General features: G+C 37.0%; 1 protein-coding gene across 2 annotated transcripts in view; it reads right to left on the bottom strand.

Moving 5' to 3' along the window:
* Positions 1–14,031, bottom strand: part of ARHGAP15 (Rho GTPase activating protein 15) — a 618,549-nt gene that overhangs the window by 582,290 nt on the left and 22,228 nt on the right. For both annotated transcript variants that reach the window (XM_081242631.1, XM_081242630.1), the window contains exon 2: positions 6,351–6,529. In XM_081242631.1, coding sequence (XP_081098757.1) covers positions 6,351–6,515 — 165 coding nt within the window. In that variant the 5' untranslated portion in view covers positions 6,516–6,529. The remainder of the gene's footprint in view (positions 1–6,350; positions 6,530–14,031) is intronic.

Consider the following 14,031-nt stretch of genomic DNA (forward strand, 5'->3'; position numbering starts at 1 on the left):
ATTCATGCATGATACCCGTTATCCTACAGTTTGTTATTGACCTGATATGGAAGGTACTGCTGTAAAAACGCCCTTTTTTGACTGATCCATGAGAACTTTCCTACAGACTGCTGCACCTTCTGCATTGAACTCAACACATTCCCCAAATCATCCTCAGCCGTAATTCCTCTCTCTTCCTCCTTGTTTAATAGAACACCTTAATCAATCATTTCTTGTTGGGAGATGAGTTTTTTTTCCTCCTTTTTAGAGGTTCATTGTTGCTCTCCTTTTTAATCTCTGTATTTTCTGCCAGTACATTTTCCCCTAATATAGAACTGGAAGCACAGTATTTAACAAGATGTTACACTTTAGTGGCATTCCCACTGACAGCACCTGATATGTCAGTTTAGGGAAGGAGCTATTTTATCCCACCCACCTTGTGCTCCCTTGAAACTGTGAGGAAGGCAGTACTCCATTGAAGTACAATTTACCATAATATTAGTTGTCAGTAAATTCAAAGACGGAACTCCTAAAGCTATAAAATGTATTAGAAGCAATTTTAAAAAGAATTAACAAACTAGAGTAAGAGTATACTGTCAACAAACAAATGCTCCATCATAGGACTGTAATTTGGAATTTTAATTACCCCTCTGCTTCTGTAACAAAACAATGTCTGAACTGGCAGCGATTTGAATCTCTCACAGGTCATTGAGCATTCTAGTTAATTACTCTATGAATAGCCTGTTTTTCTCCCCTCTGGAAACACGTTTCTAATGGCAGTCAAGGTCTGACAAATGTGTCATCTACATAATTAGCTAGGAAGCAACACAAAACATTAAACATGCTTTGTGCCGACAACTATCAAAACATTTCATTTGTTGTCAATTATTCATTACTTTGTAGGTTCTGAAGGGGTTGTTATTATGGAAATAAGTCCAGATGCTAACAAGGTTAGAGTTTTGGATTCAAATTAGTAATCAGAAGACTAAAGTAAAAAAAAAAATGTATCTCATGTACATTCAGCGCCATGTTCAATCAGTAGGAGATTATAAACAAATTTAGCTATGCTCAAGTTAAAATGGAAACGATGCAACCACGAACGTGAACTCAAGAGCCCCAGCTCATTCTTTGAAGTACAGACTCTACACTGTCAATGAAAACTTCCTGAACATTTGGCAAGTCCAATTTGTGCTTGGTAAACAGAGTTAAAGATTTTCACAGCATGAGATGACATGGGAGGGCAAGGACAAGGAAAGAAATCTCTAGTGTTCTTTTATTCTTCTTTCCTCCCTCCCACTTCAGGGCATTTTATTTAAAAGTCAAAAATCTAGCTAAATAAACATTTTCTTCTGCTTTACAGCAGACTGGTTACCTTAGCTAACCCTTGAATTTCATGATTTCTTTTTTTTGCTATTTCTGAAATCTTGTTTCTTTTATTATTGTTTTAATATCATATATAAAACCAAGTATTGTCTTGAAAGCAGTACTCCTAATGTATATAGAGGATATAAAAAGATTTCTCAACAAAATTGACCTCTCAGTGGCAGAGAAAATTGCAGTGGAAGACACATTATTTCATAGTCATATCTGAGGTTTGGATCTATGGAGAGTCTGACTCCACTGTCCTCCAGCTTTTCCTTATAAACCAAAATGGCTTACAAATGTCATACACAATAGTCCAATAAAGATTAGGAACAAAACACTGTCCTTACACTGATGAGATAAGAAAGATTTAACTGTAGAATGCAGTGTATAAGAACAGTTCATAAGGCTTGTTCTTGAATCAGAAAAATAGAATTCAAATTATATGTGTGTGTCTAGAATTTAATCGAGGTGATGAGTTTCTTTTCTACATAATGTTTGATCAGATGCCTGTACTACAGAGCTAGATAAAAAGAAAAGAAAGAAAACAAATTCTATCAGGAAAAATCAAGAAGACCCATTATCTACAGTGTGCAAACTATGTCAGGAAATAATTCCACCCTGAGCTCTGAGAATGCCCAGTTAATAAAAAGAGATCAGCCACTCGCTAAGAGAAAATAATTGTCTGTATCTATATTTTTCAAAGCAAAAAGGCAGCCACATCTTACACTAAATAGGACACATTAAGGCTTTAATAATCTTTATGCAGAAGGAAACTAATCCATTTTCAGATCATACGATCCACAGCAATAAAAGGAAATCATCAAACTAAAAACAATTTTAGAGATGGCTGCAGACTCTCATTTAATTAACATTCAACAGATCATATATTTATGAGGAAGTCAAAATATTTAGGAAGCCTATAATCCTGTAAGCCTTAATGTGGTATAAAAACAACAAATAAATGCAAAGTGTTACTGTTATACATGCCTGCCTGATCAATGGTTTTCACATATTGATCTATAAATGGAGTTGACAGTCTGTGTTGGCTGCACATTTTCCAAGCAGCGCTATTTTTGTATAAAACCAATACGGGCAATTACCTTTGTTTGAGATGCCAAGTCTTATCAATTCAATGTGATTTAGTGTCATTTTAATTAAATATCAGGATCCACTTCAGGACAATTTATACAAACAAAGCCTCAAACCTATCTATAAGCTTGATTTGAAGTAAACATGGACAAGTCCTACAGCCTCATAATATTTCTCAAAATCTCTGCTAAACAGAAGGCTTATATTTTTAGTAGCAATTTTTATGTCTGCCTTTTTAGCTAGCCACAACTTTGGCAAGTATCCTAAAATCACAGAAGTAAGAAACAAAGGAAAATTGTTTCCTCTTTTTCCTTATAATATATTAAAAAGAAAAATGAAGGAACACTGTATGTTAAGAGAAGCACAAGGAGTCTTGTATGTTAATGTTTAGGAATGGCTTGACCTAAGTCTTTATCTGAACACTAATTAAAAAAAATATTTCCCTGTCCATGATAGCTATGAATGGAGTGATGCACTTCTGCAGGGTTTACAAGATAGAAATGGTGAATATTCATACATGTTGCTGCTTAAGACACCAGTATTAGATGCCGGAACTGCTCCTGCCTGCAAATCCTATGTCTGCAGTTTCCTGACTTGGGCTATTTAAACTCTTCATTAATATCTATTTTCAAACTGTCTCGTAGGCTGGGCATACCTCTTATAAATAACATCAAAGCCACATTAAACCTTTTGCATTAGCTATTTGCTGGATTGCACATTAGCCTTTTTAGCCCTTAAAGAGGCACACTTTACTTGCCCCCATTTACGTTCACTAAGCCTTCTGCTTCTGTGTTTAGCACATTCAGGTAAATCAGCAGTCCACCTTTAAGAGGTCTCACTCCAATGCTCAGGGTGAGACAACAAATCACTGAGACCAAAGAGCACTCCCTCCCCACCAAATGAAGGTCTCCAGATGGCTCTCACAGATACACAGTTTTCTTACTAACCATGTCATTAGATGTCCAAACTTCCCACCTCTCCAACATTTCTTAGAAAGCAAAGTGGCCTCTGAATTTTGAAAAGGCATTGATCTTATGAACCACAGAAAAATGATTGTTTGGTGTTTAAAGAAAATGATGCATGCCACCAATAAAATACTAATGGAGTATTGATACCTGTTTTACTGGAATGCTTCCCTGCAGCACTTAGGCAATCAAAACTTTTAATTCAACAAGTAAATTCACCTGTGTTTGCACAGCTTCGGGTCGAATAAATGTTTATATTGGCATTTCAAAATACTCCTCGATTTAAGATATGAAGAATACAGGCTCTTATGACATGTATAGGAGAATTTTTTATTGTGTTCTGAGTTCACAGTCATATTAACATGTTTTTAATTAAGCAAAATTTTAAGAGGACTTTATGAATTAATGACAAAATTATACAATTGATTTGACCCTAGAATATTTGTATAATGTTTTTGTAATAAGTGAAATCATAGAAATGTGTAATACCAGATATTTGTGTTATTATATACTCTGATAAGTCCATATTAGATTTGCAGAATTGATATGCAAGTGACAAGTAGTATATATACGCCATATATATTACATAGGATGCATAATACATATATAGTCTCTAAGTACTCAATTTTTTTCTGTACAGATTAAACGTATCTCTGTTACAGCAAGCCATGCCACATGTGAACTTGTGAACACATTTTTAGTGTGCATTTCCTCCCACTTCTCCTAAGTTCAAAATCTCCCCCTTTGACCTTACCCCAACCTCCAACTTCTGAAAAATCAAGTTCTTAGTTTAGCTTGAGCAGATATCTTTAACAGGCTTGTTTGAATAAATATGCCAAAATACTTTACATTCTGTCAGTATCTAGTCAGAAAATTGTGCATGGAAAAAAAGAGATGAAAAGAACTGAGACAGAAAGAAAATTAGTGCCATGGCAAGCTTTCAATACAGTATCTCTGAGCCAAGTTTTCTCGGTGAAATGACATATCCTCACTAAAATACCCCTTTTATATAATTATGCACCGAGCACACATAACCAAAAGTAACTTTTATTTTTGTTCCTTATCGAGGAATACATATTGCCGAGGCTAAGAATGCGGAAACAAAAGCTGGGATAATTATAGCTAATTTAACTTTGGAAAACTCTGATTCTCTAGCAGTCCAGCATATAACCACCCAAACTAAAGTTATGTAACAAGGTAATATCAACAATGAGAAACTGCATGATAAAATCCTGCCCAAAAGTGAAAAATGCTAATTTTGTCTCATTTAGCAGCTGGATACAGAAATGCTCATTAGTTTTAAGAGGGTTAATCCTTTTAACTTTTGCATATTGATATGCCAATTATGCCTAATTGTACAAGAGGCATCAGTCAAGGTAATAGTGCATAAACACATGAAAGTTATTAAGTACATCCCAACATGTAATAAAGTAGGTGTTAATTGGTAGCTGAGTTCTGCGGGCTACTGAGGTGGATAATTCATTGAGAGATGGATCACTTGTAATTTCTCTCCATAATTCCTTTTGCAGTCTCATGCTGTGATGTTTTCATGCTTGTCAAAAACAACTGCGGCATAGTGCCTTTTGTTAAACACAGCCAATAAAATATGTTAGGCATCATTAAATATACTTAACTTTTAAACTTTTCCAAAGGTACAGTTCTTACTGATAATACATTATAGAGATTCCAATAATTTACTCTAACCATTGTCTCAAGTTCATGGTTGAGGAACGTTTTAGCAGGTTTCAACGCCAAGTCAGGCTGGCTGTGTTGTGCCTCCCAGCAGATAATACTTTTAAATGAGAAAATAAAGAAAGAAAAACGCATCTCTCAGTACCTTAACTAGGGATATGTTTCTCAATTTCAAAATATAATCACTGGCTTCCTCATGCTAAATTTGTCTATAATACCTGAAGAAAGGATGATTAAAACCATACATTTCTCAGGCTCCTGAGATCATTGCGGGTTAATTTTGCACTTGAAATTCAAGTGAAAAACAGTGAATAAATATAATCGGTAACATGCTACTCAGCAAGTTGATCTCATTTAATAACTCAGTTAGGGAGCTGAATATTTCATAGGCCCCTATGATATTAACAGAACACTCAATTAATAGCTCACATGTTACTGCAGGGTGACTGGGACTCACAGCCTGTCCCCAGCTAACCTATTTCTTGCTCTTGCTCTCACTGTGAGAAACAAAATAGATCCGGGGTCCAAAAGAGTGGCTAACATTGCATAAATAATTTTGTAACATCCTATGGCCTCAGCTGCAAGTTACCACCATTATGGAAGAAAATTAACCAGAGGAGACTCATTGCAATCAGTGTGTTTAGTGGCTCAGGATGCGTGCAGGGGCAGGGACACAATTGGCAGTAGAGTTCATCTCTATTTTATTTCAAATCTTCCTAATGACACATTATGGAGACAAAATGGCTTCCTCTCCAAACCTTAAATCTCCACACCATCTCAACTGTTCAAGCTCATTCCAAATCAGATTGTAATTTCCAATATCATATATTGTTGGGAGATTTTAAGGAAGAGATTTTCATGTTTTTTAGAAGATTTTTTTTCTCAGTTTATTCTTAGCTAATTTTAGCCTCTGGCTTTTCAAAGTGATGTACTGTATTTGGAAGTACAAACACCACATGCTACCATAACCTCATTATTTTTATGACACTGAAGCATGATAGTGGAGGCCCTTAAAATGAGTCAAAGGTGCTCTTCAGTCTAGCTCCAAATCCACTTTATCACTCTGGATTAAGCCCAGCTCTTCTCTTGCAACTGGAGATATAATTATGACTATAAGTAGGCAAGATAAAATGCATTACAAAAAAGTTTTCTCATGCACATTAGGAAAACAAATAAAACAAGGCTAATTAGCTGGGGTTTTTTTTTTTCCCTTCTTTTACAAAATTCTATATATCAGGGAACTTGGGGTATTTGACTTACAGGTTCAGTGGCCTTCCCAGCATCGGTGAGGATCATGGATTTACTTTGGCTCAGCCTGCTGTGGTGGCTGTTGGCATTTTTGATTCTCATTTGCACAGCTCCAGTGCCTTGGCGGGTGGGATTCAGTGTTTCCACAGAGGTATCAGAATTTGTAGACTTCTGCATATTACAATGCTATCCTGATGAAATATAAAAGCATTATATTATTCTAAGTATATGCTTTTCCATAAAAAACTCCTGGTGGATTGCATATCCCTATACATCATTAAAGTACAAAAATGAAATAAAGTCTCCGCCTCTTTGAGTGGTGAAGAAGAAGGTAGTTACTTTGTAGTGCTTTTATCAATTGGACCTCTGTATTCCGATGGTACTGTATACGTGCCAGAGGATTTCAATTCATAGATAGCACACTCAAATTCTGTGTAGTTTCTTAATTCAATTAAGGAACTCCTAATGGCAATATGATATGGTCTCCCTTATATAGAAATGATATTGCCAACTAAGCATCTTCTGGGTATATGCTCTTTTCATTCACAATGTCTTTGATCTATCACCCACCCCATCCCAACCCACCTCCAGACACTACCACCAGCAGCCTTTTTTGGTGAACAAAAACCTCTGTGAATAAGGTCAAATTTAAGTGTGTAAAATTGGAGGAAAGCAAGCTGGTCCCATTGACTATCAAATATGTCGGCTTGGCCTCATTAGCATGGTGCAGAGTCCCAGTCCCCACCCCCACTTGCAATATCCACAGGGAAAAATTAAAATTCCTTTGTCCACTGCCATCTGCCAACTGAAATAGATTTAGTAGCTTAGCTGGATATAATATTTATGAAGACTATGAAGAAAGAGAAAATCAGCACATTGACACTATTTATTAATTTACATTTATTTTAATGGAAGGAGTCTGATTCAGGTAGGAAAATCCAGTGTGGGCAAATTTTAAAGGAGTGGCTGTGAGAAAACAATAATTCAGAAAAAGAAAACAAGGGAAATAAATTGGGTGGGTGGACCAGGAGGGCTTTTAGTTGCTTCCCAAATCCATAATCCTTTTCAGCTGCTCCTCCCCACAAGTTCCTCAAATGAATACATCTACTCTTTTTAAATAGGATATTTGCAATGCAAATATAGCTTCAAAGCTTCTAGAAACAGACCCTCTTCTGGCCTGAATGTCCTCTCTATGTCTCACCTATATAGACATTTCATAGCTAGCCTAGGCACGTGGGTACAACATTAGAAAAACTGTCACCAGTCAGTTATAGAAGCCAATATAATCCAAAAGAAGGATTATATTTTAAGGAGCCAACTGTTTTGGTACCTCTACCTGACTGGACAGACAACGGGGCTAGAATCATGGTAATGTTCAAGTTGAGCGGACACTAAAAGGATCAGAAAAGAATAAAAGCATTTTAATGGGAGGAAAAGTGTTTCTCATAATTGAAACCAGTTAGGCAATTGAGTGATATTTAGTGAGAAAAGAAGTTAATATTTATTAAGTATTTACTATGTGCCAGGCAATGAGCTGGTTTCATCCTTACAAAGTTCCTATGATATTGAAATTGAACTCATATTTTTATAGTGGAGAAAAATGAGGATCAGAGTGACTAACAACTTTCTTAAGGACACTGGGCAGAAAGAAGTGAAGGAGTATTTATTTTATCCACCCCCCTGACAAGAAAAGACCCAGATGTCCATCAACAGATGGATAGATAGACAAATTCTAGTTTATCTACACAATGAAATATTGCTCAACAATAAAAATGACTGGATTACTAACGGTTGCAACCACATGGATGAATTGTAAATTCATTGTGCAGAGTAAAAGAAATCAAGCCCCCCACCAAAAAAGTACTCATTGAGTACTTACGATTTCACTTACATAATATTTTTGAAAATGCAAACTAACATAAAATGAGAGAAAACAGATTAGTGATTGCCTAGGGACAGGGTGGATTCTGGATACAAGGAACCTTTTGGGGATGATGGATGTCTTTTTTATCTTGATTGTGGTGATGGTTTAACAGCAGTATACATATATTAAAAATGATCAAATTGTACACTTTAAACACTTGCACTTTATTGTACTTCAGTTATACCTAACAATGCTGTTTTTAGGACAGTTTTATTAAGAATTCCTTAACCAATTTATTTTGCTACTTATTTTATTTTATTTTGAATATATTCATTTTCATAATCATACATGAGTGATATATTTTAAAAACTCATCTAATTGAGAATAAGAGAGCTCTTTTGACATTTGAAATAAAAATTTGAATAAAAGGAAATCTTATCCCTGCTATTCCACAGCAATATGATGACAGCCACATTAATAAGAAGGACTATAAAATGTATCAAATCTGACCACTAATGTATGCATAAGGGATCTTACCTCTATATCTAACTAGAATAAGATAGGGTTTTTGATATATAAATGTGTTTTAAAAAGTAAATGCAATCGGGCTTCCCTGGTGGCACAGTGGTTGAGAGTCCACCTGCCGATGCAGGGGACGCGGGTTCGTGCCCCGGTCCGGGAAGATTCCACATGCCACGGAGCGGCTGGGCCCGTGAGCCATGGCCGCTGAGCCTGCGCGTCCGGAGCCTGTGCTCCACAACGGGAGAGGCCACAACAGTGAGAGGCCCGCATACCGCAAAAAAAAAAAAAAAAAAAAAAGTAAATGCAATCACCTGCAGATGATATAAATAGTTATTTCTCCACGTACCCCAGTACAGGATAAACATTTTTGGTTTTATTCTGTGTATTATTTATTATTGAGGCCTTCCATTTTTCTTAGCCAAGAGACATTATTTCAAAATAGAGCAAATCTCTGGATTTTTTATATTTATAAAGATGCTACTAATAAAAGTTTTTTCAGAGTATATTTCAGTGGATGAAGTAAGGATGAATGAAAGAATGAGAATCTAGGTACTGTGATTGTAATGGAGGCCTTGGATTCATTATAATCAGACTGGTTGCATAAAAAGAGCCTACGATGACTTCTAGTGCAGCACTGTCTCTAATGGCCACCTTTGTGACCTTGAACAAGTCCGTGGACCTCTGTTCATCACTGGAAAAAATTTATAGTGAGGGGGCATGGGCAACTAAAAGGATTGCTATGATCTGTAGGGTCCTTTTCACTTCTGATACTGCTGTGTAAAAGTCTGGGAGCTCAAGGAGTATTACTGCAGATTTACAGAGCTCAGTACTCTTAGGTAGTTTTAGCAACAATGTAAATGCTTTGGTATGATCTGACGCCCAAGGATTTGAATGAGGGTTGAGGGGATCTATGATTAAACATATAAATCTTTTCTGAAAAATTTGGGTTCTCCTTGGAGTACATTCAAGGCTTGATCTTCCAAATTATTCATTAGATTCAAACTCTAAGGTGGTGTGTTTGTAATACTGGTAAGAGGCTAAAGCCACTCTCTTCTGACCAAGAGCATGAAGCCACTGTATTTACATAGCCCTACCAGGTGCCGTTTATAGGGCATGTTGTTTCTCATACTCTGAACAAATTTCAGCGCCAAATCAACATTTGCATTCTTGTATTGATTTGACAATTAACCCATAATTTGCCTGGTGATGGGTTACTGTCAAAAGGCTGGATTAATTTAAAGAGCCTCTTACCTGGTTTTCCCATCTGTTTTCTCGAGGACAGTCTACAGAAAAGAATTTCAAAATCTTCCTCCTTCAGATGTTTCTTTTAAGCTGATCTCTCCCCCTACCAATGTTAATGTTATTTCTCCTTTCTCACTCCTCTAGCCATCACTTCTTTTCCCAACTGACCTCATCTTCATTATTCATTTTAATTAATTAATTAATTAATTTATTTATTTATTTATTTATTTTTGCGGTACGCAGGGCTCTCACTGTTGTGGCCTCTCCCGTTGAGGAGCACAGGCTCCGGACGCGCAGGCTCAGTGGCCATGGCTCACGGGCCCAGCCGCTCCGCGGCATGTGGGATCTTCCCGGACCGGGGCACGAACCCGTGTCTCCTGCATCGGCAGGCAGACTCTCAACCACTGCACCACCAGGGAAGCCCTTCACTTTTTATTCATATTCTATTTATTGCACTCAATTTTTTCTCTTTATTCAACTTCTTTTGTATTTTGTTCTACAATGGCATTCACTTGATACTATTCATAGTTATTCTCACGTTTGCAAATATTTGGTGGTTTCTGATTTTGCAGAGCACCACGTTGCTCTGAGAAGAATATAGAAAATGACACAAACTTCTCCCTACCCACAGAAAATAAATGATCTGTTTAACATTTACTGAGACTTTCCTGAGTGGCAAGGCACTACATTTGAAGCTGGAGATACTCTTTTTTGTGTTTTTGGTTTTTGTTTGTTTGTTTCAACCAAGTGTTTTACAGTAGTTTGGTGAGTGTGATAAAGAAATAAATCAATAATTAAATGAGAATAGAGTGGTGCCCAGGTGGGGAGAGAAGAAATGACATCAGACCACAGTAGAACTGGGAGGTGTGGAGAGAGAAAGTCCACAAAAGATCAGCTGACGCTGGAGCTAAGTCAGGGCAGGTTGGGCATTTCGGGCAAAGGGCTCAGCAGTGCAGAGGTATGCAAATAACTGTGATATTATATGGTAGATACTGAAATATGTCATGAAGAAAAACTATAGTACCAAGGAAATTCAAGGAAAAGGTAAGCGTTGGGTTTCATGAAGAAAATGGCATTTAGCCTCAGGGTGGGTGAGTTTGATTGTCTTTCTATCCTCTTACGGGGCTGAAGGGTTCACTGAGAGCCTAATACCTTCTAAGGCCACCAGTGCTGTAAGAGGCTGGTATTCTAGACACTCTGAGGGAGAGAATGTGGGAAGAGGGCTTTCCTTGGCATAATACACAAATGTCTTGTATGGATGAATTGAGTGCAAAACAGAAGGAAGCAGGACCCCCTCACCCCAAGCAGGAACTGAGGAAGGAGGGAGGACAGAGGAGGAAGGAAATCTAATGGCCAGAAATGACAGCTGTGTTGGTGGCTGTGAAACTTCTAACTGCTGTACTTGTGGGTTCAGAGATGATTTATTCTTATTCATCCTGTTAGAAACCTCTCATAGCAGGTGGATAAGGCTGTTTTAGGCCAATTTTGCAAGTTGTGTTTGGACCCCACTTACAGTTCATTCTCTTTACACTCCAACTTTCCCATTTTCCCCTCACTTGCATCCTGATACTCATGTTTTCCTCTACAGTGCACACTATGATCCTTTTCACGTTTTGGCTGCCAAAGCCCCCCACTGCAGCACCTACTTAGGCCCCATCTCATCTACAGGGTCAACATATCTGAAATTCCATCATCCATTCTTCCTTACTTACATCTTTTTACTTACATCCATCTGCTCAGTGAATCACTTAGATGTATATATGGGAGAGGAATGATTAAACTAATTAACACGCTGTCATAAATGATTAGTCAGACTTCCCATGAACTCTCCGGGAATCATTTACCTGAATCTCATACTGGAAACTCTTCCAGCTATGTAGGAAAATATCTTACAGTAGAGAACCTTTGATTACTCTACTTTGTGTGTGATCTTAAGTAAATGTAGAGGCAGGTAGCATTTGTGACTAGGGATAGGATATTAGCATTGCATTCTAGTAAAGGGTGCCTCTTGGAGTTGTGGGACGTGATGGCCCTGCCGTGGTGCTCTAGTTTTTGAGTCTTTATGAAAGAAGGTTCTAGGGGAATAAACTCCAATATAAAGCCTTCCCAACCCTGAGTCAAAAGAAACCCTCAAGGGTTTCTGCGCTCCCAATGCAGGGGGCCTGGGTTCGATCCCTGGTCAGGGAACTAGATCCCACGTGCCACAACTAAGAGTTTGTACGCCTCAACTAAAGATCCTGCATGCTGCAACTAAAAGATCTGCCATGCCGCAACTAAGACCCGGGCAGCTAAATAAATAAATAAACATTTTTTTTAAAAAAAGAGAGAAACCCTCAAACCCCAGGGTCCATCATAACTTGCTACCAGCATCAGGGAGTGAATATAATTCCAGGAACATAAGTATCAATTTCAGAATATATTCAGAAAGGCAATGAAGAGCTCTAATCTATGAGTCTTTCTGAGTTATTATTCCAAGAATATACACAGGGTTTTGAAATCATATTCTGTTGTTCCACCTGTATTTTCATTTCTCATTGACCCTTAACTTTCTAGATTTGGTAGAGGACTTCGTAAAATCAATAATACTTTTGTATGCTTATTTCTATGCAACTTCGTAACATCAAACATTTTGTTAACTATAAGTCATACGAAGTTTAAGTTTCATGTGATCTACATGCTTATTCAGTATTTCTCTTGTTCTTTCTATAACATATCATCTAATCATCATCATCATTGTTACCAAATTCTATTAGAAAAAACATTGATGATGTATGCATTTATATTCTTACAGGAGGCACACAGAAGCATGGTGAATGACTAATGACAACACATTCGTTCATTTTGCACGTGTTTAAAATATCCATTTGATTTTTACAAAACTCTCCAAATAAATATCCCTGAGTTAGAAATTGAAATGTAAATCACAAGACTGGCTTCACAATTTCTGTAGACTTCCTGATTTTGTATGTACCAAGAGAAGAGCAAGAATAGCTTGTGATGTTACACTAGTTCCACTTTCAATACTGTTTTAAAAACAGGAAACAGTGATGAGAATGCACTTCATAAGAGCCACACAAACTTTGGCTCTGCTCAACAGACTTGGCTCAGTGATATTCTGGGCCTGATTCTCCCACTCACACTGCAAATACCCAAATAGGAATGAATGTGATATTTCATCTAAACATAAATTTGAAAGCTGCTCTGTCAATTATTTGTTGCACTCTGTTAATTACACTAAGGCTCAGCAGCTTGCCCTTTTGAGGTAGAAAGTGTATTTTTGACATCTTTTTCCCATCAGTAACATTAAAATAAAAATATATTAAGAATTATTTGAGTTAGTAGAAACTGAATAGGCACTATGACATTATCTACATGCTACAGAGCAGAGAAAATTGAACTTCAAGGATACAGACTCTTCCCCAAGGTGCCACAACCTGTTCAAAGTAGTCCCAGGACAGAGCTCAAGTCCTGCATCTCCATACACCCTTGCTTTAGTCATAGACCCCCAAGTCAAGTGGCAACTGTGTCTGGAAAAACAAGGTAACAAGAATTCCAAAGGAAATCTGACAGAGATAAGGTATATAAAATGATCAAAGTGCATCCATATTAAGTATAGATCATGTAAGTCTTTCTATTTAATCATTTATAAATGACCCTAAGCTTTCTGACAAAACAATAGAGACTGAATAAATATTTGCAGAATATAGAAATGGAAAACAAATATAGAACCTAGGTAATGCCAGAGTACATAGCTTAGGAGAGCATTACCAGTAGGAATGTCTTTGACCTAATTTAGTTCTTATTTTAAAAAGAATATGTATAACTTGCTCTGCCCAGTGGTTCTAAGGGCCAATGAATGATGGATATTTCATAAGTTAGAGGCTGCAAAGAAACAATTCTTTTCATACCTTTTGAGGCCAACATTAAAGTATATTTGGAAAATCATACAAAATTTTTAAAAATATGAACAATACCATATTCCCATTTCAGATAACCCTTTTCTTTACTTATTATTTTTTAAAAATGACCACATTTTTGACCATCTTGCAATTTAGCAGGGCTCTG

This window comes from Mesoplodon bidens, assembly GCF_964165515.1.
Source record: "Mesoplodon bidens genome assembly, chromosome: 8".
NCBI lineage: Eukaryota > Metazoa > Chordata > Mammalia > Artiodactyla > Ziphiidae > Mesoplodon > Mesoplodon bidens.